This window comes from Dermacentor variabilis, chromosome 6 (assembly GCF_050947875.1).
Source record: "Dermacentor variabilis isolate Ectoservices chromosome 6, ASM5094787v1, whole genome shotgun sequence".
Lineage (NCBI taxonomy): Eukaryota > Metazoa > Arthropoda > Arachnida > Ixodida > Ixodidae > Dermacentor > Dermacentor variabilis.
Window position 1 is genome coordinate 147,734,547 of NC_134573.1, and position 27,170 is coordinate 147,761,716.

Genomic DNA, 27,170 nt, shown 5'->3' on the forward strand with positions numbered 1-27,170 from the left:
GCGATTCAACCGGTTGTTGAAGTCTATGAAAGACTGTCTTCCTGGGGGAGTTGGGGGGTGAGAACCAAATGTGTGAACGTTATTGTGAGAGCCATGCTGGAGCGACAACATTTAATTGACGTCTACTAAAGGTTGGATAGTCTTCCGTTTTGTTGTCAATTATCATCATCATAATAATAATAATTGTCAACGCAATAATTATCGATGTCATCATAACCATCATCATTATCATCACTCATCATCATCAGTTCTATCACATTTCTAGACTGCAGTATATGCAGGATTGGACCGCGAAGAAGGTTAGAAACGAACATTAGAGACAGACATATCCATACTAAAAAGTGGTGGTAACTTGCCATGGAAGACATTGTCTTTAAAAGTTCTTGAAAGGTGGTGCCACAAAAACAACAAAAGAATGGTGTGCATTATCAGGTGCCTCCTGACAGCTGACCGGAGGGGATCTTTTTTTTGTGTCATAGAAGGCGCAGCACGTGATTGCAAATAGTTAATAAACCAGTGAAAAAAGTACAACTGCTGCTGCTATAGGAAGGTGAGGCTGGTATAACTCTGTGATATTGCTTCTCTCATTGCAGGGCCAACTTCTCAGCTTGTGTCGAGTCTGCCACCAAACGTTAAGACTGATGGCCTAAAAGACTTGCCGTCACTGAGCTTTCTTAACCTCATGTATGACGTTACGGCACCGCAGTTTGTGGACATGGTAATCACCGAAAAAGGCATACTTCCCTGCACCTCAGTGCCTGTTGTGTTACGAATGCGAAATGCTGTCTACCAGTAGAACTGCTTTAGGGTAATCTGTTTTGGGACACTGCGATGTTGAAAACATAAAACACCTTGTGGATTTCACTTGCGCTAACTTGGAGCTTTGCAGCAGTCTGACTTTTGCAATGGGAGGACTCCTTAATTGTGGCGTTAGGAAACGCTTTCTTTCTTTGTAATAAAATATAATACATGACAGTGACTGGTTTGCGAGGCTACCTTGTTTTCGGTGGTGTAAATTGCCTTCAATATGTGTCTATTCCTGTTTGTGAAAAGTGCTAAAGGTGGTTTTGTGGTCTTGTACTCTGGAGAGAGATGAAAGAAGTGAAGCTGTAGTCAATAGCTAGGATAGGTCCTGACTCCAAGAACGTTTAGAGCACTTGAAAAGGAAACGGTTATGTAATTATGATGAACAGAAGTTTAATGAGTGCCTGCTGCTGCTGATACAATCTATTATAAGCATCTTCTCTTTCATGCAGGGCAAGAAAAGTAATAAATATAGGTATGCTATGTGATACCGTGAAGTAATATGAGGGTACTTGAGTAGAGCATATGCGGTTGCTTGCAAAACAGCATTCACAATGTGCTGATGTCTTATTCAAATAGATTGGGTGATTTGTGCATTCTCTTTCAGACCAGTGAAATGTGTCATGCTTTTGTGGAAATTTACTCCATGTTCCATAGGACACAATGGTGTGAGGCATAAAGCGAATGTAGAACAGCTTGACTGATCTTTCATTCCCTTTTGAATGAGCAGCAACGCATTGCATTATGTGTGTGTATACTCGAATTGCATTGCAGACATGGTCAAAGCTTGCACTGTATTTAATAATTCTTGTATGTTACTTTTAAAGAGTATTCAATGAAGTTGAATTGAAAACTCTTGTAAACCAAAGTGAAAAATTCTATATGTAATTGTCGTTGCACTATTATGTGCAGTAAAATTGTTTCGTGCAATACATGTCACAGAAACCTTAGCACAGGAACAGTCCGCTGTGAAGAGCCATAAATTTTGATTCCTTGCCTCTACTGTGTGAGACTTCCTGCAACTTGCTTGGCTAATTTTAGCTCTTTGTCATTTTACGGCAATCTTGAGATTCTAGATATCCAGCTTAATGTTCTTGTAGTGCCTTTTAAGAATTAGTGGTTGTCATCATCAGCAGCAGCCTCATCATTGCACTTTTTTCTTTTTTTAATAATGACACTTGCAAGGCAAAGATCTTTCCCACAAATCTCCAGTCATCTTTATTCTGCTCAATCTGAACACACCCTGTACTTGCATGCATACTATCTAATATTTAGCCATTCTAATGTTATTGCATTAAACTTTTCTCTTCTCTATTCATTTAATTTGTTCTGTGAATCGCATGATCATTGTCCAACTTCACTTTACCTTAAGTCTGATTTGGAAGGTCTACGTGCATTTGATTCCTAATTGGATGTGGTTATCGTTTTAACAGCAGAGCTGTTCTAAGGCGAGCCTTCGCCGTCCGGTGTCACGCAGAGGGGCAGGTTTCGGAGCTCAGCGCCAGAGGGCGCGCTGAGGGTAGGAGCAATAAAGCCCCTTAAACTTCGTAAAGTAGTGCCACACTTTGAAGAATGCCGCCTCCTCCTCGCCCGCACTGGCCGAGGCCGACGCCGCGTTGCTATTGGCCTAATAGCATCACGTGGGCCCTCGCGCCGTGCATTCGCGCCATTTTTGCTCGAGAAGCGTCTACGGAGTCGCGAGGAGCGCATGTTGGCGCCGTTGCTACGCTCCAGCAGTGAGGCACGGTGTGGGAGGGAGCGTGAGAGAGAAGTGAAGACGGAGGAGGAGAGTGTCGCTACTTTACGAAATATAAGGGGCTTTAAGGAGCAAGGCCTTGCCGAGGTGGGAGGGGACCAATCAGAGGGTGCACCGGAAAGAGGGGAGAGGAGAGGGGTATAGGAGCAGGTGTTTCGCTGGCGCGCGCCCTTTCGCCACAGTGATTCCGCTCGGCGCGAGCGGCAGCGGGAGCTTGCACATGAGCGGCAGAGCCGACGTCGCGCAAATCACAAGTTCCGAGAGCAAGAAGCACAAGCAAAGTGCCAGCGGAGGAAAGCGCGAGCCAAGCGCCGGTGGAGGCAAGCCAACCCCCACTTTCAAAAGAAGGCAACCCACGCGCTAGAAGAGGTAAGCTAACGCCCATCTTTGAGGGTAGGAGGCTGAGCAGAGACGACGCAGAGAGATTCCTCCCATGGAGGGCACCTATGGATGGTTTAAGAGATAATTCCTCTATCATGAGTGCGGCCACAGCTGCAAGGTGTGTGATAGACTGTGGTTTCATCCTAATCTGACGCAACTGAAGGGTATGCGCAATCTGGAACCGAAGCTCGAATCTAGCAAAACGACGAGACATTAGACTTTCATGAAAATTGCACTAAACACGAGTTCAAACTTGAGAAAACAACCACCAGCTTTGCTGTTTTGACAGCTTTCCCTGCGTGGAACTGGCTTTACTTTTTATTGCCCATTGTGCTTTCAGCTTAGTTTTTTTTTGTTAGCAACCAAGTTTCTGCCTTGCGGGATAGCTTTAGTAGCCATTGCTTGAATTGTGTATTAACGCGATTGTGTTAAGGGCCCAGTGTCGCAGGAAATCTGGCGTTGGCGCCCCGCATACAGCGTTGACAGTTTCGGCGAAATCATACCGAACTATGCATGCTCAACCACGCAGGCCCACCGTGTGGCGCAAAGAAGTTACTGAACTAATTGAATTTCTCAAAGTAAAATACGTCAGAAAAAGCATGAAGTATGACTTTCACCCAACTTACAGACATGATGTCGGATTGTAGTTTGAATATACAAGAAAACAATTGTGTTATGTGGAAACAAACACATCCCCTTTTCCAGCGTTCCTACCATTCACAGATCGGCCACGGCGTCCGAAATTTGCGCGCTCTGAGGCCATGGAGCGGCGCACACGCTTCCTTGCAGCACCTCCAGATGGCGCTCGCCTCCGCCACATCGCAGCGCATGCAAGAGGCTGCATTTCTACCAGAAAGCTCTCCGTGCATAGCGTTCGCCGCCAACGTTCCCCGTAAACATTACGTTTACATAATCTGCAGTTGCCGGGAAGCAGTCGGGGATCCTTTAGTGCTATCGCGTTCCACTCTTAAAGGCGAAGCTCAAGCGTCCTCCAAATTTTTACTAAGACTTCGGGCATAGTTTACGGCTTACGTGAAATTTTAGCAGACTTCATACAACCAAACATTTGTGTAAACTGTGATTGCATTGCTAAGAATACCATATTTAGTGTTATTTTTATATGAAGGCATGATGGCAGTAAGATTAGAGCCGTTGGATCAGCCTAAGAAACAACGATAAAATGAAAGATGCGTGGACATACTGTTGCGTACTCCAGGGTAGCGTATCGTACTGCTGCCGAGTTGTAGCGACGCCTGCCTATCGAAGCTTGACCGACGTTACTATATTATTGGGTAGCGTGGCGTTGTCGGCGGGCTGCAGGCATCCGGTAGACCATGGCGACCGGGCAAGGACGAGACGATTTCTAGTGCGAAACTTCCACGGTTTATTCAAAGGTTGATGAAATATGATAAGAGAATGAAGTGATCTTAAAAAGTACATTTCGGAGCCCCTTAAATAGGCTCTCTACAATCGTGGGAGGGATCTTGCTTCCGTCGACATCACGTGACCGGCACAGAGTCTGATTTGCGGAAAGAGGGCCCCTCCTCTGGTTATACCGAGCCTGTTGCAAAGAGGAGGGCGTCCCGACTCCGGTTATACCAAGCCTCATGTCCGGGAATTGCAGGCGCTTGTCCTCTTTTGGGCGTTGCTGATTCGCGGAAGTTCCCCTGTAGAGCTTGACAGTTCGAGGAAAGGGTCCCTCTAAAGTCGTACACACACACACAAAAGAGGCCTGAAAATACTGCGGGGCTTCCGCCAGACCGGCAGACACTCGAGATGACCATGGTGAATCAGGAAGTGACGCTTCATTTCGACGAGGCATGGTGGGTTAAAGTCCTTTCTGCCCGAGGTGCCAACCGTAACAGAAGTTGCTCCATTTTAACGCGACAGCGTTAAGGAGTTCGTGTCGCAGAAAAGCCGGTGTCGGCGGCGTTGGCCGTGAGTGATAAATCCCAGCAGGCACTTCATGAATAAAAAACAACTTGCAAGATGGGCTGCGTGGGTATCGAACCAGGGTCTCCGGAGTGTGAGACGGAGACATTACCACTGAGCCACGAGTTTTTTTTTTATTGACCACTGAGCCACGAGTTCGCTGCTTCAAAGCGGTACAAAAGCGCCTCTAGTGAACGCGGTGTTGCCTTAGAAACGAGCTGTTTCTAAGGCTCAGGCGTGCGTCGCTTGCTCAGGCGCACATTTCGTTGTCGCGCCGACCGCTGCGTTGCTCGACGCTCACCGCGTCCGATGCGGGGCGCGTAGTCGCTGCGCCGTAGCCCATTGTCTTACACCCCTTGGCGGGTCGACGGGAACGCTGTCGCGTTCCACTCTTGAAGGCGAAGCTTAAGCGTCCTCCAATTTTGACGAGGCATGGTGGGTGAAAGTCCTTTCTGCACGAGGTGCCAACCGTAACAAAAGTCGCGCTTCATTTTGACGAGGAATGGTGGGTGAAAGTCCTTTCTGCACGAGGTGCCAACCGTAACAAAAGAAGTCGCGCTTCATTTTGACGAGGCATGGTGGGAGAAAGTCCTTTCTGCACGAGGTGCCAAACGCCAGCCTTGGCAATACACACAGGCGTTGACGAGATCACTTGAAAAGGCCTACTGGATTAGAAACAAAGCCGGGAGCTTGGGCATCACCCACCAACTAGCACAAGCTCATTGTGTTGCCGTTGGCGCTGCCGCCGTGCTGTTCCGGGTACGATGGCGCATGCGCAGCGTCCGAACTGTGCGTGGAGCGAGGGGGGAAAAAGCTCCGTCACGTGACAATCTTGAAGCCTAGTCATAAATTTAGATGTAACGCTTATGGGAAATAGACCCTCACCATGGGTGATAGGCTATGTAATTTTTAGCCGCCGGGCACTTGGAGGGTATGGGACAGAGCATAGCGGAAAGCGCGTGGCGAGAGCCAATCGTGACGGCATGACTTGAGTCACGATAAAACAGGCAATGCCATTTGAGGTCCTGTAACCATGAAACGTGGAAATCGACATGGAGTGTTACGTTACGCAGCCAGCCTTCGCAAACCAACTCGTCATAAGGCCCTCCCGTTGCCTAGCTCACTCAAAAAAAAGCTTGGTGCCCTTCCACTCTGTGAAGAAGGACGACCAACGAAGCTGTTTTGTTTTTCTAAAATGATGAAGTTATATATGTGTATGACTATATAAGCAATTAAAGCATCAAGACAAAGACCTTAATCAACCCTCATCCTTCTTAATACACATTAATCCTCCGTTTACCTCCATCTATAGTATACCTTAATGCACCCTAATCATCCTTAATCCACCTCAATTCTCCTCCATCCACTTTAATTTTTGAGTAGACCACCTCCGCCGCGGGTTGCCCCAGTATTGCACTGTCTTCGGGATCGACCCACTTGCTGTAAGATTGTTGGTCTACGCGCGGACGCGATCCGCCAGATCCTAGCCCATCTAGAGCTTCGGTTAAAAAAAAAACGAAATCAGACAAGTCGGTGCAACTGCGCCTGGCTACATCGCTTTCGTGTTCATTTTTTGTCCCGTCCGTTCGCGCTGCAATATCGTGCTGAAGAACCAACACGTGAACCTGCTCGGCGGACTCGACCCAGTGCACTTGCCTTCCGGTAAGCTTTAATTTACGCGCACTTGTTTCGGTAGTTCCGGTGGGCTGCGGTTCTTTGCCAACCGCACTGCACCTTTTCTCCCGATGGGATCGTACAACTTCGGTCGTTTATTGCAACGTATACATTTATCCTCTTCCTCGCGACGTGTGAGTTCGGCAGCCGCACGTTGTCACACCCGTTGTCTTTTTTACGCGTAAGCGTAGATTCCCCGTGTGTGAAATGGGCGAGATTATGTTTGAAGCTGCGAGGAAAGCGAGCGCCAAAGGAGGATGAAAAACGTTTATTCAACGAATTGAGAGTTTGCAGGCCAAACATGGCCCTTTACATAGGTGGAGTCAGGAAGGCGACTGCCGATGGAGCGCAGAATCGCCGAAGAGCCGTTTCGAATAAAGTTTTATTCAATCGCCGCGTTCTACCGCGTTCGCGCCCTTTCCGTTTGTGCTTGGACGCCGCGGTGCTGAATGTGCATGTGCGCGGCGTTTCTTTTCATGTGTATTATGCAGCAACATCAAACCGGTTTTGCGGGGAATCCGGTTATTCGATTCACCGGTTATTCGAATTTGAAAATCAGATAACCGGACTGATCGGTTTATTGTTTTTGGACGTCACGTGATCTGCTGCGGTTTCGAGCAACGTTACTAGTAATCTTATAGTAACGTTGGTTTCCAGGACGAGCCGAGAAGTAAGTGCACGAGACGGTCATTTGAGGATCGCGCGACGTTTGTGCGCAGGCGTGAGTAAGAGCGGGCGCGAAAGAAAATCTGTGGGCTTTTGCTCCTCGAATATATGCGCCTAGGCACCACGGAGGAGGTTCCTTAGTGCGTGTTGTATCCGTTTGTCCCTAGGCGTGCCGGCATTCGAGTTTGTTTACGCTCGGACACTGGCTGCCGGCGCGGTGAAATAGACGAGGCAGCGGGCACTGACGCACCATTTGGCGACCGCTGTGTAGGACAGACTGTCTCGCACCTGCGGTGCTAGTGCTAAGCTAGTCGTGCCGGTTCATAGCTTTCTCGCGCCTTACGGTGATGTACCTTGAAAATAACAACACAGATGTTTCCGTGGGAGCAGTATGGACCGTAGTAGAGGCCGGGCCTCATATATTGAAAATCTAGACGTCGGAGCGCTCTTAGGCAACCGCGGTTGAATTGAGTGGCTGAAAGGCCGCCGGTGACGCTCGACGCCTCTGCAACCGCTATGAGAACACGTCCCGGTACCCTGACGCCTCTTACGCTAACCGAACATAACGTTAACCTAACCAAACGTGGACGAGACGAAAAGACAATAATCCTCACGGCGTAACCGCTGTGAGAAAACGCCGCGCCACGCTAACGCCTTCTACGCTAACCTACCCTAAGGTGACCTAAACCTAACGTGGGCGAGACACAAAGCCAATAATCCTCACGGCGTGACATTGGTTGTAGCGTTCAAACGCGGTTACTAAGGCGTTGTGCGTTTATTTCACTCAAAAGGGACCTCTCCAAAATGCTCCTGAAAAGTCGTGGTCAGCAGCATGCGAAAAGCCTGCCAAGAGCGAAGATACTGCACCAGAAGAGCAGCCCGAGCATCTACTACGGCCCCTACTGCACCTCCCAAAAATATTTTTTCTTTTAAGGTAGAGCGCCGTAAGGGGCAAGAATGTTTGATCCGGCATGATTGACTCAGAACCAGCGCCGCAGGCGTGAGAATGTCTGTCCGACGTACCTTCAGGCACATCGATCACCAAATGGTGTTAGGGTTGGCGTCTGACACCACGTGGCGAGAGGTCATTCACCCTACACCTGAGCCGGAGCCCACGGGCGCCGGAGAGGTCACTCACCCTAACGCCTGAGCCGGAGCCCACGGGCGACCTCTTCCCCTCCTCTCATGGTCGTGGCATCGTGTGTGCTTACCTCATCCCCTTCACCCCCCGCCTGAGCCGGAGCCCACGGGGGCCCTCTCTCCGTGCCTGTCACGTGTCATTCGACGGAAGCAAGATCCCGCCCACAACTTGTAGAGAGCCTATTTAAGGGGCTCCGAAATGTACTTTGAGAGACTTCATACTTGATACTTCATACTTCAAGCTCTTCTTATTTTATTTCAACTACCTTTGAATAAACAGTGTAAGTTTCGCACTAGCAAATCGTCTCGCCCTTGCTTGGTCGCCATGATCTACCGGATGCCTGCAGCCCGCCGACAACGCTACGCTACCCAATAAGTGATGTCGGTCGAGCTTCGACAGGCAGGCGCCGCTACTTCTCGGCAGCAGTACGGTACGCTACCCTGGAGTACGCAACAATGGGGCGTCCGTGCCCACTGCCTCACCGCGCGGGAAGCCAGCATGGGAGCCTCAACAAACTCTACCCCACTGCGTAATGCCGGCATGTCTAGGGGACAAACCAAACGCATACAACACGCGCTAGGAAACCTCCTCCGTAGTTCCTAGGCAGAGCCATATATATTCAAGAAGCAAAAGCCCCCGCAATTTCTCTCGCGCCCGCTCTTCCTCGCGCCTGCGCACAAATGGCCGGCTGGCGATCCCTCAAACGACCGTCTCGTGCACAGTGCTGGAAGTCGCGTGGCCTACATGCGTTTTGGAGGCGAGGTACAGTTCGGTTCCTATTCACAATAGTTCGGCTCCTTACGTTCTAGAGGGGCGCGCCTCTTTCTCTCTGCGCGCGTCTCTGCTGAAAGGAGTTTGCGTTTAATGTGTGATTTTGTCCCTTGAGATCACTTAGCACACGAAAATACAAATACCTGTAAACGAGGGCCTCAGAAGAGCACCTTGTGATATAATAAAGCGGGCGGCGCAGTATCTCCAAGGCACCCGAAAGGCAGCGAGCGTATCAAAGGTGGCACAGATCGAGTGGTCCTTGGGTTGTGGCCGGCGAGATCGCAGCGTGCATGCCGAGGGGTGTTCGCACACGAGATACGGCAATCTCCGGCCCAGCCTGCCCCAACCCATGGACCAGTTCGGGCTCCAATTTGGTTTTCCCCGTTGCTCCTGTGGTGTCTTGGAGGCGCCGCCAGAGTATACTAGATGACATGTCGTTTACACTTCCATCGCGGTCTGGCAGAGGAGTCTGTGGGCTCGTTCTAGTAGCTCGATTTGCGCGCGCAGAAAGAAGTGTGAGATGCCGCTTTAGCAGACGCGGATCAATGAATAAGGACATGCTGTTACTGCCATTTTTGTTGTTGAACATATCCATTTGGAGGCTATGGGAAGTACATGACTGGGCGGAGCATGCGAAGAGCCGGCCTTTCTCGAACGTTGTGTAACGAGACCCTCGTGGTAAAGAGAGCGGCAGCATGCAACGTTTGTTTTCCGGAAAACACGCGCATCAAGGCATCCCGTTCGCTTTAGGGACAAGCAGGCGCGCTTCCCTCTGCCGGTGCTCTTCACGCAGCATTGTAGTGTCGCACTGCAGCCACCATACTACAGCGTCTTGACCGCGGCAATCGGGTAAACTCTGTTCGTGTGTTTCTTTGGGCACGTGACACAACGCGTGTTTAGTACTAAGCGAATATTTTGCTGCAATTTATACTGCCTTCAAAGCTACGAGTTTTACTTCTTGTAATATTCTGATGTCTCGTAATGTCTTGCTATCGCTGTCGACGCTTCGGGCGAAACTTTTCTTGTTTCCAGCTCGATCGCGCTGGACGCACGCTGATACGAATGCTTCTAAAACGGACGGGAGTGTGCGCAATACGTCCGCTGCGCTCGGCCGCAAGGGTCAGTGGCGTACAACACAGAAGGGGAGGCAAACGAAGAACAAAGGAGGCACTCGGCGACGCCCCGGCCCACTCGGTGAGCGGGCCACTTGTCACGGACGTGACGTTCCGTGAAAGAGCGGCTCGTTCGTCACGCAACATCTCTCCTCTCCTGCGACGGCTGGCACCGTGTAGGCGTTGGAACAAGGGTAGGCGACTCTTTCTTTCGCCTCCTAAACGGGTGCAGGGCCCCCCTTCGCTCGAACGAGGCTTCTGCGTTCTTTCTCTTTGCGCTTGGTGCTCCCGGTAGTTCCGTGCAGCACTGCGGGGATCTGGCGGCGAAAGGGGCCCGTACGTGTGACCCAGAACGTACCAAATTGGCTGCAAGTTGTTCTGACTACGCGAAAGGAAACGTAAGGGAAAAGTAACCTGTCTATATCTCGAGTGTCGCGTCGTGATAAAATGTTACTAAAAAAAAAAAAAAAAGGTAGTTTCGGCACGAGAGGCGAAGCATTGACAGCGATAGCAATGTTCAGCGTTGTGCTTGAACTTTTCTGTCTGTGTTTTAGCTATACGAGGACATGCGAAAACTTCTGGCTCCCTTATAACCTCTGACACGCCGTCTAGGGCTGTGATGGCACCGCAGAAGCGCCAGTGACGGTGCGTCATGGTCAAAATATGACCACTAATACTGTTTCGCACTTTTTAGACGTTAGAAGATTTAAGATGAAAGGCGTACGCTGTGAGTGAAAACGGTTTGAACTCTGCAGCTGTGAAAATTCTGAGGAACAATTCAGTCATTAAAAGACCTGTTCTGAGCAACTTCGCCGGGTGGTTAGTATTGATTATGTTAGATTAAATTAAATTAGAGTTGATTAGATTAATGAAGGCGAAAGATTGCCGGGGATGTCCGTATAACTTTTATGACAACAAAAGAAATCCGGCCTCGGATACATGAACTTTCATGTCCGAACGTATAATTTCCTTCGTCTTTAACTGCGAAGTCCAAGCTATACTTTTTTCAGACAATAGCATCCTTCTCGCGTTTGAATGCACGTGCAAATATACATGAATGTGTAACCTATAAATGCATAATCGACCTACGTTAACTAATGGCAACACCCGTGCTGCGGTCTTTTGATGTCTTGGCGATTTTAGGCGGTTCAAATAAACATCGACTGCTGGGCAAGTATCGCAGCGGCGTGTGCATCGTCTTTACGTACGACATGACACGAAAACTGACGCCGCTTCTGTAATGTCTCACTGTAAGTTTTGCTCCCAAAGGACAAACACGACTTTCACCTTTGGACGTGAAAATCTCAAACTTCATGAACGAGCTATAATGGTTTGCGCGAAGACAGCCATTCAAAACTCGCACGATCGTCGTGCGAGTTTTGAAATCTATTGAAGCACACACTGCACGCAACTGAAGAGGCAGGGGGAACTGAGCGGCGCCGCGAACTCTCCGAACTTCGGCCCTCTGTCGTCTGGGCTGTACGCGTGTACGCGTCGTACGCGCCCAGGGCGCTAAATCATTCCTGCATCCACGCCGGGGCAGTGCGCCGGACCTGATGAACGCGAGAAGAAACAAAATACAGGGCGGAAGAGTGTATAAGTTTATTTACACGGTCGCGAGTTACTTTCCGCGAACCGCCAGTGGCGAGCGACGCGTCTGGCGTAGCTGGCATATCGCAGCCATTTGGCACTTTTTTTTTTGGGGGGGGGGAGGGGGGGAGGGAGGGTGTACGCGTGTATACCCGGGCTTTCTAAGCGCCTTTGTGCTTTATTTTGCATCCGTGGCTGTGAACTTGCTCGCCTTTGAACGCGAAGCGAGATATCGGCCTGTCCCTTTCTTCTCTAGCTCGTCGCACCCCCCCCCCCCCCCTCTTATTTTTTGCGTCTCGTCTTGGCTCGAGGTGATTAATGTTACTTTCTTAATATACATCGCTCTTATTCAACGGAAGCTGCGAGCGTGCTTGTTATTGTTGCATTTGCACGCAACGAAGTATAAGAGAGGGCGCCGAGGAAGCCGCAGCGCTGGGTATTATGTGGCACTATCGTGTTGAGTTATGAGTAGGCGAACTGTTGAACTCAGGGCGGCCTGCTTCTTTGTGCGGCCAAGCGCCTTGGCGCGTTATACTGCTCGCGCCTGCGCTGTCGGCCCAACACGCTGATACAAAGTCTGTGGCAGCCTGGCCATCGTCGCGGAAAAAAAAAATAATAAAAAATGGGGTGCGTAGACACGAGCTGTTGGTGGCGTATCAGAGTGCTGTGGAAAAATGCGGGCTTCCTGTCTGTTTTCTTTTTTCCCCTTTCTTGAACAGGACAGCTCAACTTTCTGCGGATCAGCGGCAAAATATTTCTTGGCTTTTACGCGGAGTCGTGGATTCGCGGAGACGTCTATACGCAATTTCTCCCACTTGGAACTTGTTAAATGCATAAAAAAAAATAAACGCACTCATGTCAAACGTATTTGGCAACGCGAAATATACTGTAGGAACGCGAATTTGAGCGCTCTGACTTGAAGCGTCCCCCGCTCTGGCCACCGTCCTGTTTTAGCACGAACTACGCCGAGTCGAATGGAAATTTCTTTTGACTGTGAAGAATGAACTGCGTCATCTAACGATAAACCCACTCCGCAAACGGCAAGGGAACTTTCCCGTATGGCTTCTTGTCCAACACTGTGGCGATCAACATTGTGTTCATGTGGCGTGTATAGCCGTTCGTGTTATTGGCGTTATTAACGAACTACGCCGAGTCGAATGGAAATTTCTTTTGACTGTGAAGAATAAACTGCGTGATCTAACGATAAACCCACTCCGCAAACTGCAAGGGAACTTTCCCGTATGGCTTCTTGTCCAACACTGTGGCGATCAACATTGTGTTCATGGGGCGTGTGTAGCCGTTCGTGTCATTTTCTTCGTGTAATATGTATGTGGAGTGCACGATACTGCTTGATACGCGTCAAGGAACACGCATTTACCGCTTGAGTTCAGTGATGATCATTGCCGATATTTCGCACATACAGCTATGCGAGGAAGCCAACGGTTGTGAGGAGGGTCTCTCATCTCGTGTAAACCTCGTGCCGAATATTACGAACTAAAATTTCTATTTTCCTTGCGTTTCCTCTTGTTGAGGAAGAGAGAGCAAGGGCGAGAACCTTTAATGAAAGTCGGAAGTGACATCCCTGTTACATGCATATGTTGCTATTTCAAATGTAGGTCATTGATATCATTAAGAAATGAAAGCAATACACAGAAAATAGCCAAACAGAAAATCAAGTCCAGGTGGGCAGCTGTCAAGGAGTACTTATAAACACTGACTGTATTTACTAGCTGTAGCTTATTGGTTAGGATAACGCTGCCTTTTCAGGTCAAGGCCTTGAAAAATCTGAGTCTGCACATTCCAAGCGATATCTTCGCTGCCAACCTCCCGGTGATGAAGTGCCGGCAACGACACATACGTGTTCAGTGTACTCAGATTGCCTGCCAGATGCACTGTGAATGCTGGCAGGGGAAAGGGAAGGGAGAAAAAGAAGGAGGTTTTTTGAAGTGGGAAGCAGCCTAGCAAGGAAATGGCATGAGCCATCTAGTGCGCAAACACTGAATGCCACCCATTACTACCAAGCTTCGCTGCACGACAGTCATGGTTTGCAGTAGTGAAGAATGGCTATAAACGCAAGGGCTCTAAAAAGCGTTTTCGTGTGTTTTAGTTTCCCTGTGAGACAGATATACGCAAAATTTTCGTGTCACATGAACATTTAGTTGGGACGACGCGTAGAGTATAGAACATTTTAAATGCCGAGGAGTGGTGCGTGCGTGTGTTGTGGGAGAGGTTGGGGAGGATGCTGCGTGAGTGAGGCCATGGGCATTTTATGACTGAGTAGTCTGTGACTGAACAGGGCCAGTGTGAAGACAGCGAAGCGCTCGAACTAACTGTAGTTCGGCACTTCACTAAGAACATTCCTATTAGTTTATCGTCACTGCTGCAACAAGCGACGTCGACAATATTCGGCTGGTCGTTTCCGAGTGGTTTGGCAGTATTGGTCGCTTCAGACAGCATTAAATACATATACATATATATATTACTACAGCAAGAGGACCTACAGTAACGAAAATTGTCACCTTTCAAGACCGCTTACGCACAGAGTCCCAATTCTAGAGGTGCTAACATATGGGGCAGAAACGTCGAGGTCAAGAAAGACACTCGAAAACCATTTAAAGACCGCGCAAAGAGCGATAGAACGAGAAATGTTTGGCGTAACGTCAAAGGGACCCTGAACCACCCCTCGGGCTTAGGGAAATAACACAGTCCGCGGGTAGCATACGCTGTTGTGAATATATCAGCCAAGTTCTGCTGTCGTACGCGGCCCGTGGAGCTCGCAAGCGGAGCGCGAAGTCACCTTTTTCTCAAACGCTCTCGTTTCAAAAACCCCATGATCCTAGCTCTTTTCCGTGTGCTTTATTTCGTCATAAAGCACACTCCAATACGCGGTTGCTATTGGTCGCTGCGCTCAGCTACACCGCGGCCGCCGCGAGGTGCCGCCACGAGTCCAGTGGCTAAGCGCACTGCGGCTCTCTGAGGACAGCCGCGTTTGGCTTACGTTTAGCGCGGCATTGGCGTCAAATCGGAAATTTGAACTGCGCGTCACGTTGACGTCTCCGCCGTAGCCTTCGCGGTGCAAGGCATTGGAGGAGGAAGGGGAGCACAGCTGAGGCCGTTTTTGATTGCCGATAACTCCGCTTCTGCTGGACGCATTGAAGTACTTTTTGCGGCAAAGTTGTTCTGAAATAGCCTATCTTCACTTCAAATGTCTTTCTCCACTTGGATAAAAAGTGGTTCAGGGCCCCTTTAAGAAAGGAGAAGAGAGCAGTGCCGTTACTATGCGTTAGGGAATAGCCGTTATTCTAGTTGACATTAATATAAAAAATTCACCTGGGCAGGTCATTGCAATGCGTAGGGCAGATAACTATAGCAGGTCATTAGTAATATAATGGGTGCCAAAGGAAGGGAAGTGCAGTCGTGGACGGCAGAAAATTAGGTGGTATGATGAAATTAGGAAATTCGCAGGCGCAAACTGGATTCAGCTAGTGCAAGACAGGGGTAATTGGAGATCTCTGGGAGGGGCCTTCGCCCTGGCAGTGGACATGAACATAGGCTGATGATCATGATGATGACGATGCACACAGTAAACATTAACCTTATATGCGCCAGTTTATGCGATACGGCAGTCACACACGCTCGCCATCTGTGACCATTGAAACCAAAGGGAGCCGATGGGTCTCGCGGATGTCAATGACCGTTGGTTTTAATGGCCACTGAAAACGAGCGTGCGGATGAGGTCACCGCATGCTTCGGCGTGTTCTTGAATGAACAGCCGAAACTGCAACGCGGCTCCGATTCGGCATTTTCAACGTGTACGATTCCTGGCAGACCTGCGCGTGAATGCGCGTGCGCTGTACCGCGGCGACTTGCCACGCCCTCATGCCCTTGCGCAGGCCCGAATGCACGCAGCCTGACGTGGCTCAGCGTTGGCGTAGACCCCCCCTCGAACGCATTAAGTCTCAGTGTATAGTGGCCGCACATGCATCACCGGCTCATTCCGTCAACGGCGCGGCCGTCGCTCGAGCGCGTATTGCGGCAGCGGTGGCTTGCGGGCACCGTGAACAGGTGGTCGCGTGCGTGTGCGTATAGACATTCACGCCTGCCTCTCTGGGCATTAATAAAGTTCATTCTCTCTCTCTCTCTCTCTTGGCTCCCCCCGTTTCTCGGGCCGGAAAGGTCACGAACGAGCCCGCCAGTTCGACGCCTTGTCGGAGACAGGACCTTGGCTGCGAATGTTCGCACGGTGCGGGCTATATACCGGGGAGGAGGAAGAATACAGGGACAGTTAAAAAAAAATACAGAGAGCGAACGGACACGCCCAACTAGTGGTTGAGCTGGCGTGCCACCGGGCTGAGAGCGAACGATATATATGTGAAGCAGCAGATAATGAACACAATTGGAATGGAACGCGCTGTTTTATCAACCGTGCTCGCGGGGACTTGTTGCGCGTCGCTGCTGATTGATTTGCAAGCGCCCGTTGAGCGTCGGTGCAGCCGGCCAAGGCCTGAGATGGCGAACGCTGTGCGTGTTTGGCTTTTTACGTGGCAGCAGATGTAGCTGGACAATAGCAGCACCGTCTGCAGTAATTCCCCGACTTGCTTTCTTTAAGATAAACCAATCACTACTGCTCTGTGAACGACGTTTTATACGCGAGCTGGTCGCGTTTTTTTGGACGAATCTGAAGTTTCGGAATAGTTCGCGCCTATTGTGCTTAGCGGATTGATTGGCCGATCGATCGCTCCATAGCCTCCTATGTAAAGTGTATAGGAGGCTATGATTGATCCAAGGAAAAGAATGAGCTCAGCGATATGCCAGGTGTTTTCTTTTCTTTTCTAGCTGCACCAAATATTTAAAAATTGCCCGTGGCAGATGGCACAATTGTATAGACCTTGAGCTAAATTACTCAATGGGGTGGCCATTACTTCTACGAGAAATCAAAATGCTTAATTGAATAATTAATGTGATCACATTCACTAGCTTTTTAAATAGTTACTTTGCGGCTCATATTTCAGTCTACGAATTGCACACGGCGAGTTCGCAAGGCGGCCGCGCTTGGAACGAATTATCAGGACTACACCAGTTTGGAGATAATGATTGTCATAGTGCCCGACGAAATTCATTGGCGTTCCAGTTACTTTTTTTATTGAAATGAATATTAGGAGAGGTTGACGCCTTTATGGTGGCACCGGCCACTCCTTGTCACTCGGCAAAGGAAACAAATTCGCATAAAAATGGAGAGTAGCGACACAAAATATGACCCTCAGTAGAACACCGGATCAATAAAAAATATACAGTCCAACAGTACATGAATCGCAAAGTTTTGTGCATGAGTTCAGTACACGTACGCATTACAAAGTCAGATATTTCGAACTGCCAAAACACACAACACATGTAATACACTGCAAGTACAGAGCAGAATTATACATATTGCGTAAAAGTTGCGATCACCACATAAACCAGTTATGGTGAGCCACTAACAACATTTATGTTACTCGTTTAGCGTATTCGGATCATCTGAAACTTAATATTTTCCCAGAATGTTGGTGTCCTCTAAAAACTTTTTCAGAGCAAGAAGTGCTCTTTTCTGAAGGCAGATGGCCGCGGGCCAAGTATCTTTTTTAGAGTGAATGGTCTTCTGTCTAATATCAACACATTTGCTTCTTTGTGGATCGTATTTCGTGCACTCGAGTAGAAGAAGATGCACATCTTCGTCTGGATGGCCACAAGAACACTGCGGACTAGATACACGTTTTATCCTGTACAAGAAGTGTTTCGTAAATGCAGTACCAAGACGCAGGCGGTGTACCAATGTTGCAAATTTTTTGATAAGTTTAGACATGGGTCTATAAAGTATAACTCGCGAGTTTTTAGTTTGCTGATCAAACCAGGTAGTTTTGCTGAGGCGACAGGAAATCTGTCTCAGGATCAGGCGGACTTCACTATGCAATAGGGGAAGATTGGTTGTCTTTGGGTTATTGTGCGCCCCACTCGCAGCTGCGTCCGCTGCAGTATTACCAGGAATATTGCAGTGTCCAGGCATCCACTGCAATGCAATTACGTGGTTCATTGCGCTTGCTTTTGTAAGTTCTTTGAGCGTCTCATACAATAGCAAAGTGTTCAAAGAATTTTTCTTATTGTTCTGAAGTAATGTGAGAGCGGCTTGCGAATCGCTAAAGATAACTTTACTGTTACTTTACAGGTTCCATTACTGGTTCCAGTTACTGTTGTGATTTGATGCACAAAACAGCGTTTTATGAAAAAAAAAACAACTAAGTGAACAAGAGTGCATTTTTACCGCAAGTTTTACGGCGCATATATCGAAACCGGCGTCATCCTCCGAATTCTTTCCAAGTCGATATGCCTGGCAAGCTCACTAGGTACGATTCGTAGATTGATATATATGCCGTAAAGTAATTAGTTACAAGAGAACTAGTGGAATTATGATAATTATTCAGATAAACATTTTGATTTCGAGTAGAAGTAATGACCGCCTCGTCAAGTAATTTAGCTCAAGGATTAGAATTGTGCTATTTGCCACAGACAATTGTTAAGTATGTGGGACAGCCAAAAAGTAAATATAAAAGGAGGGGGGGGAGGTCACCCTATGTATACGTCCGGTGCCCATGGCCATTTGATAAACTAACGGCCCGGAGCTGTCGCAATAATTGCAGTACCAATAATGGAGCCCGTCGTGCCAAGCCAATCGTAAAGCCAAGCCAAGCCGTAAAGATCTTCCACGATATACCTGATCGGCTACAAGAAAACAACTTTATTGCAGGAAATGCTGTGTCTAGAAAAAAAAAGAAAGAAAAAGAAAGGTTATTGTGTCACAGACGATTACGATCCTGTAACGTTCCAAGCTTGATTTACAGGTATACACATATACTTACACAGGCAATGACAGATTATGAACATGTGCAAACGATGTTTCGCAGATATGCACACGTATACACAAATGTACATGCGACAAACAGGTACACATGCGTACATTACATGCCCTAACGGAAAACACAAAAGTGAGGCGCGAATACGTGCATTCAATGTATTTACACTTCTCCGAGGAAGGGGAGAGCTCCTCCGACAAAACAGGTAGAAGCTCGGAGCGCAGCCGTTCTAAGATTGGAAGAAAAAAAAATCATAAAAGCACGACGACGACGGCCTGTGGGAAAGTGACTCGTATGCGAGTCAGTTGCCATTGGTTGCGGTAATTGTCAGGGTTTGTGGTATAGGCTGAATGCACCTGTAACAACGAGAAGCCACGCGAAGCTGCGCCGCGAACAATGGCCAGACGAAATGAAACCATCTATTCTAAAGCCGCGAAGTCCGGCATGCACGGCCCTCCAGAAGAAGCGAGACAGGACACATTTATTTTATTTAAGTGCCCTAAGGGCCCCAAGCGCCAAGGGGCGCATTACATAGGGAGGGAGGGCTGGGGGTGGGCGATTAAAAAAAAAAACATATCACGCAGCGCTACAGCATGGAGAAAAATATTCATGTCGGCAGAAAAAAAAAAAAGGAACACAGTAGGTGAAGATCGGTTGCAAAAGTTTACTACGTAAAACATAAGCATCATAAAGTGTAACATTAATTACAGTGCAGCGAAGAACATCGACGATTGCTACATACGATACAGTATAAAGGGACACTCAACCCAGAATAGGCACATTTCCCCCAGAATATGCTGATTATAATTTCCCGAAGGGGACACTTCGGATACGCTGGAGACTGGACCATTTCCCATCGCTCCTGGGCGGTCGATAGTGGGGGTCACACCGTCCACCCGAGGTGCCACATGAAACTATCCGAGTCGACCAGCAAGGAAAGGTGCCGTTAGCACTTCCTACGATTAGAGCGAGCGCATGTAACTAATGGGAGCGATAAGGTAGCTGTTGTGTCAACAAATGTATTGTTGAGCACGTTAACTCTTGGACAGGTCAACTGGGCATTACGAAAAGAAGATATGCGTCAGTACCGTAAGTGTCGGAAGCTACTAAGGGAAGTTTGTTGATGTATACTATAATAACTATAAACAGCACTGGTGACTAACTGGGAAAACCTTGCGCACTAATGCTTATAAGTGAAACAAGCAATCGTTCCCATTAAAGTTTGGGACACTCAACAGAAAGTAAATAACGGGGGGGGGGGATACGAAATACAATCACACGTGTAAAACACAAGAAAGTTGTCCAATTTACTGCCTGTATACTTATACGCGTAGCGTACGCACGTGATGCCGCCTTAATATTCTGACCGTATACTTCCTCAGCTTATCCCCACGAATTTCTTCTCTTCCTACTGTGAGAGGAGCGCTATTAAATGGCAACATCGGAAATTCTACCGGGTCCTTCTCGAAAAAGTGAGCATGCCACCTTCCGAGGAAGGCTTCTTCCCCGTGCGCTGCAATCTGTTCATTAAAGGACACCACACCATAATTGAATTTCCTGTGGTGCCGGGCAGCAGCCCGTTGCGGTTCGGGCATCGGCTCAGCAGCGCCGACGCCACAACACGCGTGCGCATGGTGACGGTAAAGACCAGTTGCTCGTTTAGTTGCTCGAAACGGCCACATTCGCGTTGACCTCGGGAACAAAACGCGGACGCCGAATGGGCGCTTTGCGACGTGCCACACGCCGAATGCCTAGAAGCTGCCGCATCTCTTGGAGGCGAACTATTTGAGGCGACGCCAGCTACTACTCGTCCTATATGCAGCTGCCGTAATCGCCCAGGTCATCCACGTGTATTTTATTTCAGTTTCTTTTTCGGTATATTTTTACCACGGGGAACACCAAATTATAATCTCGGGCTAATTTTACGGCAGTGTATGTACTTACCCTAATACAGGCTCTGCTGAGAAAAGAAGGGCATAAAATCGCATTCTTTTTAAATGACCGCCGGCTGAGATGTCAGAAGGAATTGCGGCAACGCAGGTGATAAAAAAAAATATTCGTGAAGAAGCCGTTGAAGACGATTGTCAACGTGAGTGAACAACCGAACGCTTCAAGAAAGTTATTGACCTTATTAAAGGAGTGGTGCACTCGACGACATGTATTTATTGCAGTGCGGATATTTAGGTAGGTTTGTTCTTTTATCGCGTGATTTCGTATAGGGAACAGCGCCGTTAACCAGCACATCTCTAGCCGTATAGTATATATAGATAGACAGCGTGTGCGTCTCAAAGAGTACCGCGATAAAGGAGAAATTATTGGGAGATGCACACGTACCACAGACACGAAATACGAACAATCACGGAGACACCTCACGCCTCCGGCTGATTTCTTTCACGCTCGAACTCCAAGAATAAACATAGACGTTTCACACCTGACGGGACAACCAGCTAGCTCTCAAACACTCTAAATCTCGGAGCTCCCTAAAGCTTAATTGGCGTATCACTCACACATGTGCCGCCTAATATTTTATGCGCAATGCGCTTGTTCGCGAGCCGTCTGATCGTTGCTCCTGCTAAGAATCTTTATAGTAACACACAACCGCGATCCACACTTGCAGTCCTTGCAGTGCACAAGCAGGTGCGCGAGTTCATTTCACAGCGAGGCTGTATGCGGCTCAGAGCCAGGGCTCCGTTTCGTGGCATGCCGATCCGCTCCAAGCAATATCAGACGCAGCATCAACCACAATGCTTAAAGAAAAAATAACGTCTCCGTCTCACACTCCGGAGACCCTGGTTCGATTCCCACCCAGCCCATCTTGGAAGTTGCTTTTTATTTATGAAGTGCCTGCCGTGATTTATCGCTCACGGCCAACGCCGCGGACGCCGACGCCGACGACACCGGCTTTTCTGCGACACGAGCTCCTTAACGCTATCGCGTTAAAAAAAAAAAGAAACCTGAACAGTGGGAGGATGTACTGCTCAGATGCCCAGAAGACCAGCTCTGGGCTGTCCGGCTGGCGGAGGACGCCGCTACGGCTAAGGGCCTGTTCTGCGTCTGACGGAAACGACAGCTTTACGGGGATAGCCTCCCAGCCTTTCCGTTCCCCTTTTGAACCCAGCAGGGACCTTTCAATAAAGATGCTCTCTCTCTCTCTCTCTCTCTCTCTCTCTCTCTCTCTCGTGGCGTCTGCAAGCAGAAATTATCATAATCAGCAGTGGCTTGAGCGTCGTCTTAGTTGGCGCCCCTCAGCGCAACCTCTCGAACGCTCTCGTGCCACTGCTCGGGCGTTCGTCGTCATCTTCCAGAGCTGACTCCGTTGCCGCTAGTCATTCCAGCGCAGAATTTCTGTCGTCGTAATGGGGAGGCCGCGTTTGCGGTGGCATCGAGCCACTGCTTAAGGGGGTATGAGCCATTCATTGTCTTACGTGACGACGCAGTTAATATAACAGAGGTCACACGCAAATGTGTGTGGGTATACCTATATATTGTCACGATGACCCCAGACCAGGAGAATAAATATGTTCGTACCTTTGTTCAAAATTCTGCGTCACCTCTGTGTCGTGCACAGAGGTGACACAGAATTCCGTGTGTGAACAGCTTCACTGGTCATCCACCTTTACAGAGTGGAATGGCTTACGATTTTTTATTTTTTTTTCGAACACTACCGATCAATGTGGCTCACACATACATCTGCTTGCCACGCTGGGGTACGTAGTTCGAATCCCGGTCAGAAGTATCATTTCCAATGCTACCAATAATCTACTATCCCACTATTGTAACGATTACATGTGTTAACTTGACCAATTATACATTTATCTATTATTTTTAGATGGCTCATGGTTCGAAAAATTGACCGTCCGGCGTTATGGCATCAAAATTCAAGCGCATGCGCCAGTATTTCTTTATGAATAAAAAAAAAAACTCGATTATCTTTGTTTGCATTGTAAAGACACCTTTCTAAATAATCGTGACCGCAAAAGTGTCTGCGTGTGGTTTTCCCGCGGTTTTGTTCTTTGTCGAGCAATGTCACGTGTCTTATGATGTTTTGAGGAGTATGAGCACGCCTGCGAGAACTGGAAATAAATGTGTTTGGCAAAAAAGTTTATTTCAGCAAGAAACGATAGAACACTGAGCCACAATCGCGGCACAATTCCACCAGGACGGTAACATATACCAAAAAAAGAAAAAAAGAAAAAAAAACGAAGCATTGTGCACACGGCACGTTTTCAAAGTATACTGTCCGAGTCCTCACTCACTAACATACAACCACTTAGACCCACGGAAAGGCACAGTTACACATGAACTACCTGCCACATATATAAAGTGATGTTCAAAATATACAGTGTACACAATGGCTATTGCACAGCGATGATGTGACAGGGACACTACATAATTTTGAAGTAATGCTATGAGAAGTGTATATACAAGAATGATCATGTATACGAGAGCACACACACACAGAAATCGCGGGCACCTACATTCTATGCACATTCAATAAACACTCCTGACGGCCCGCGGCTACAAGAACCAGGCTGGTAGAAAATTAAGCTGTATGCGTCCATCAGCAACCGACAGGAAACGGCGCATGACCACTGTCGAAGGAACTCTTCTTCCCCAAGGAAGAACAACTCCTCTGACAGAAACGACAGTAGCTCCGAGGAGAGCCTCCCCAGAAGTGGAAACAGAGTGCGGCGATACTGTCCCGCGGCAACTACCTCGCACCGGTTACGAAAAAAGACGTAAGGCCCCTGCAGCAATTAAAGGTCGCGCAAAGCGGCCACGTGAGCAGCGACCAGATGCAATAAAGTGGTTAGCTCCAAGGCCACGGAAACCAGTATGCACGGCCTTTCAAAATACCCTGGCAACAACGCATTGCAGCAGCACATGTCTATTGGATTCTCGAAAGGGGGCAAATGGGGCACAATGAAGATGGGACTACGCCCCGCCGATCTAGCCTGTCACAAGTTCGAAGCACTTGCCACCCTAGACGCCACATGAAGTCGCGTAGGTGGCCAGGCATATCTTCTGCTGAAAGTTAGCTCTGTGTGTTTGTTTAATTTGCCTTCCCGTGTCCCTCATTCTTTCTGCGCTACAAGAAAGTAGAATATATACAAGCCTATGTAGCTACCCTCGTCGATTAAAGCGCTAAAATAAAAACAAGATTCAATCAGTAAACTTGCGTATGTGTCTTAATGGTGTACCACGACCGTTATAACGTACCATTAACCACACAGAGCCAGTGGCGATGTCTAGGTGACCGAAAAAGATCATAAGTAAAGAGAAAAACAAGTAAAGAGAAACGTAGTGTTAGGAAGCAACGCGTTCGAATGAGAATCTCAAAGTAATTTAATGAGTGTTTGGTGAGCGCGCAGGCCTTCGCCTTCATCCTCTTTAGCGTATGCTAAAGTGACTGTCAACTTTTTTTTCCAGATGTAAGGCCTCACGAGACGGACTGATATTGCTAGAATACTCGCCAAACAATACGTTGTACATACCGCGTTCACTAGACGGCAAAGTGTTGTTCCGGAGCTTATTCGACTCCCGTGCTGCCTCTTTGAGGAGCGAAGTGTAACTGACCGTGGTCCGGAGCATGCCACCATCAGTTACTTATACGTATATATCTCACACACAGGGTGTCTTTTTTTTTTTTCTAGCTGCACCAAACTTTTTTTCGAAGATTGCCTTTGTCAGATATCACAATTCTAACCCTTGATCTAAATTGCTCGATGAGGCGGCCATTATTGCTACGAGAAATCAAAATGTTCAATCGAATGATTAACGTAATTATGCGAATTAACTTCTCAATTAATTGCTTTACGCCACATATGACTAGTGCCATGGACGGCACTAGTCTTCAAAATGTTCGTTGAAGTGCATTGGTGTTCCAGTTACTTTTGTGCTTCAATGCACAGAGCAGCAACTGCCGGGACCACGAGCTTAGCAGCGCATCGCGATAGCCACTAAACGGTTAGCATGGCAGATAAATCCCGCGCACTCATTTTCTGACGTTTGCTCGCATATATTCTTACCTGCACTTCAAACTGCAAAAAAATTATTCAAAATTAATTTAGAGGTTTGTGAACGCGAAGCAATTCTGTAAAAAAAAAATATCACCTTAATTAAAGAACTTTCGCGACTTGGTCGCTTTCCCAGTTTAACTTGCGATTGGCCTGTCTACCTGTACCACATGGCATCGTTAAAGACATGGCGCAGTTTTCCGACTCAAGTCCTTGCATGCTTACCTGGTGCTGGGTCCGCGGTGATCACCGAGGCCGCGGCCTCGTGCAGAGGCCTCTTCCATCGCACTGCGCCTGAAGCTTGCCACTTCCACAAGTCGGGGTAGTTGGAGCATGCAATTTTTGGTAGTAGGGCTAGGCGTGCGCGCCAGCCCTCTTTATGAAAATCGAAAAATATTGTCCGCTGCTCATTCACCATCACAGAGTGGAGTGGCTCTGCATTTTTTTTTTTTCGTAGTAACCTTCACATTTCCGAAATACATATTAAAATGCATTTTTTGACGAACATTTACATTATATATCTATCTAGCCACGTACGTTTGGTGCCCTCATGATCGTTTTGTTAACTTCGTATGTACCAAAATTGGCATAGTTTGTCAAGAGTGTATGACTAACATAAATTGTAGGTCATGACATGAATATCGTGACATGTGTGTCTTGTAGGTCATGAAACAGCCGCCTACGTCTTGGTGCTCTCGTGGTCGTTTCGTCAACCTGGTATGTACCACAATTGGTATCTAGTATGACAAGAGTGTATGACGAACATAAATGATAGGTCATGACACGAACGTCATGACATGCGTGTCATGTAGGTCATAAACAGCCGCCTACGTCTTGGTGTCCTCGTGGTCGTTTCGTTGACTTGGTAGGAACCCCGCACACTGCTTCGCATAACATCGATTCCCAGAGTACGTGGGATATTCCGGCTTTTTTTTTTTTGCATGGTCTTGCTTTGCATGATCGTAACGATCGTTTGTACTTGACGTTGGGAGCATGCAATAACTTGTGCGCGGTGAAGCCCAGTATCGTTAGTGTGAAGAATTCTTTTTTCCTAGTAAAGTTGACCTCAACGATATTTTTCGTGTGGCCTTGCTTTACACGATCATCAGATTCATTTGCATGCAAAAAAAAAGAAATTGACTCCTTTATTGCTTTTGAGTAATGTTAATAATGGTAATTGAGAGTAAGGGCAGTAATAGGAATAATTGTAATTTTGGCAGCACGCCGCCGCTGGTCGTATTTCGCATTGCAGTTTCTTTTTCCTCTTCTTTTCGCGTGCATGTTTATTATTGGGTTCGGTGCCTGAAATAAAGCAGTTGGAAGGGCCGCCCGTGGTCGTCTTGATTGTTTCTTTTTTTTTTTTTTCGTGTTTCCGGCTTGTATACGCGTTCTTTTAACGTCACTTATGTCGATCGCTGGGAGAGGACTTCGTCCTGATGTGGACATAACAATTGGATGATGATGATGATGATGATGATGATGATGATGATGATGATGATTACGACGACGACGACGATGACGACGACGACGAGACACCGTCTCACGCCCATTGACATGTGGCGGTCGGCGGCGAAACCGCGTGGCAACGCAAGCGTGTGCTGTCTCTGCGTTGGCGTCTTTGCTCCAAACTGCGAGACACAGCACCTGACCAGGAAAACGCTCCTAAGAACCAAAGAAATATGTATATACTATAAAAACTAGAGAGAGAGAGAGAGAGAGAGAGAGAGAGAGAGAGAGAGAGAGAGAGAACTTTGTAATGCTCACAACATCATGTGCTACAAAGTATTGCTTGGTGTGGCCTCGGAAATTAATGCCCAGACGACGTTACTTTCAGAGTCTGCGTGGCGCGCAACGGCCGCACGAATCGCCAAGCACCAAGGCTGGCTGCGCGATATCGCCACACAAGGTATATACACTCAGGCGAACAAATTTATCTGGTTGCAACAAAGATGTCAATTCCAGTTAACGTTAACGAAACGCCAAGACGTAGGTGGCTGTTTCTTGACCTACATGACCCGCATGCCGTTACATTCATGTCATGGCCTATCATTTATGTTCATCATACACTTCTGTCATACTATGCCAATTTTGGCACATACCAAGTTAACGAAACGACCATGTGAGAACCAAGATGTAGGCGAGACAGACAGGCAGACAGACACTGTCAAAGTGGCAAATGTTCACAAAGAAATGCTTCGCATTTAAAATATATGCAATAATACGTTCCGGTGTTTTAAGTGTAAAAACTACGATCCGATTATGGAGCGCGCCGTAGTGTTGCACTACGGATTAATTTTGACCACTTCAGGTTCTTTAACGTGCACCTAAATCGAACGTACACAAACGTTTTTTTTTGCTTTTGGCTCCCATGGAAATGCGGCCGCCGCGGCCAGGATCGAACCCGCAACCTCGAGTTTAGCAGCGCAACGCCATAGCCACTAA

At 47.9% G+C, this 27,170-nt stretch overlaps 1 protein-coding gene and 1 non-coding gene across 6 annotated transcripts in view; both read left to right on the forward strand.

The window, feature by feature from the left end:
* LOC142585438 (uncharacterized) overlaps positions 1–979 on the forward strand; it is a 33,965-nt gene extending 32,986 nt beyond the window's left edge. For all 5 annotated transcript variants that reach the window (XM_075696204.1, XM_075696206.1, XM_075696205.1 and 2 more), the window contains one exon: positions 594–979. In XM_075696204.1, coding sequence (XP_075552319.1) covers positions 594–796 — 203 coding nt within the window. In that variant the 3' untranslated portion in view covers positions 797–979. The remainder of the gene's footprint in view (positions 1–593) is intronic.
* Positions 980–24,945: 23,966 nt separating this feature from the next.
* Positions 24,946–25,104, forward strand: LOC142586476 (U1 spliceosomal RNA). Its single transcript, XR_012829239.1, has one exon. It is a non-coding gene; the product is annotated as a U1 spliceosomal RNA (small nuclear RNA).
* The last annotated feature ends 2,066 nt before the right edge of the window (positions 25,105–27,170 follow it).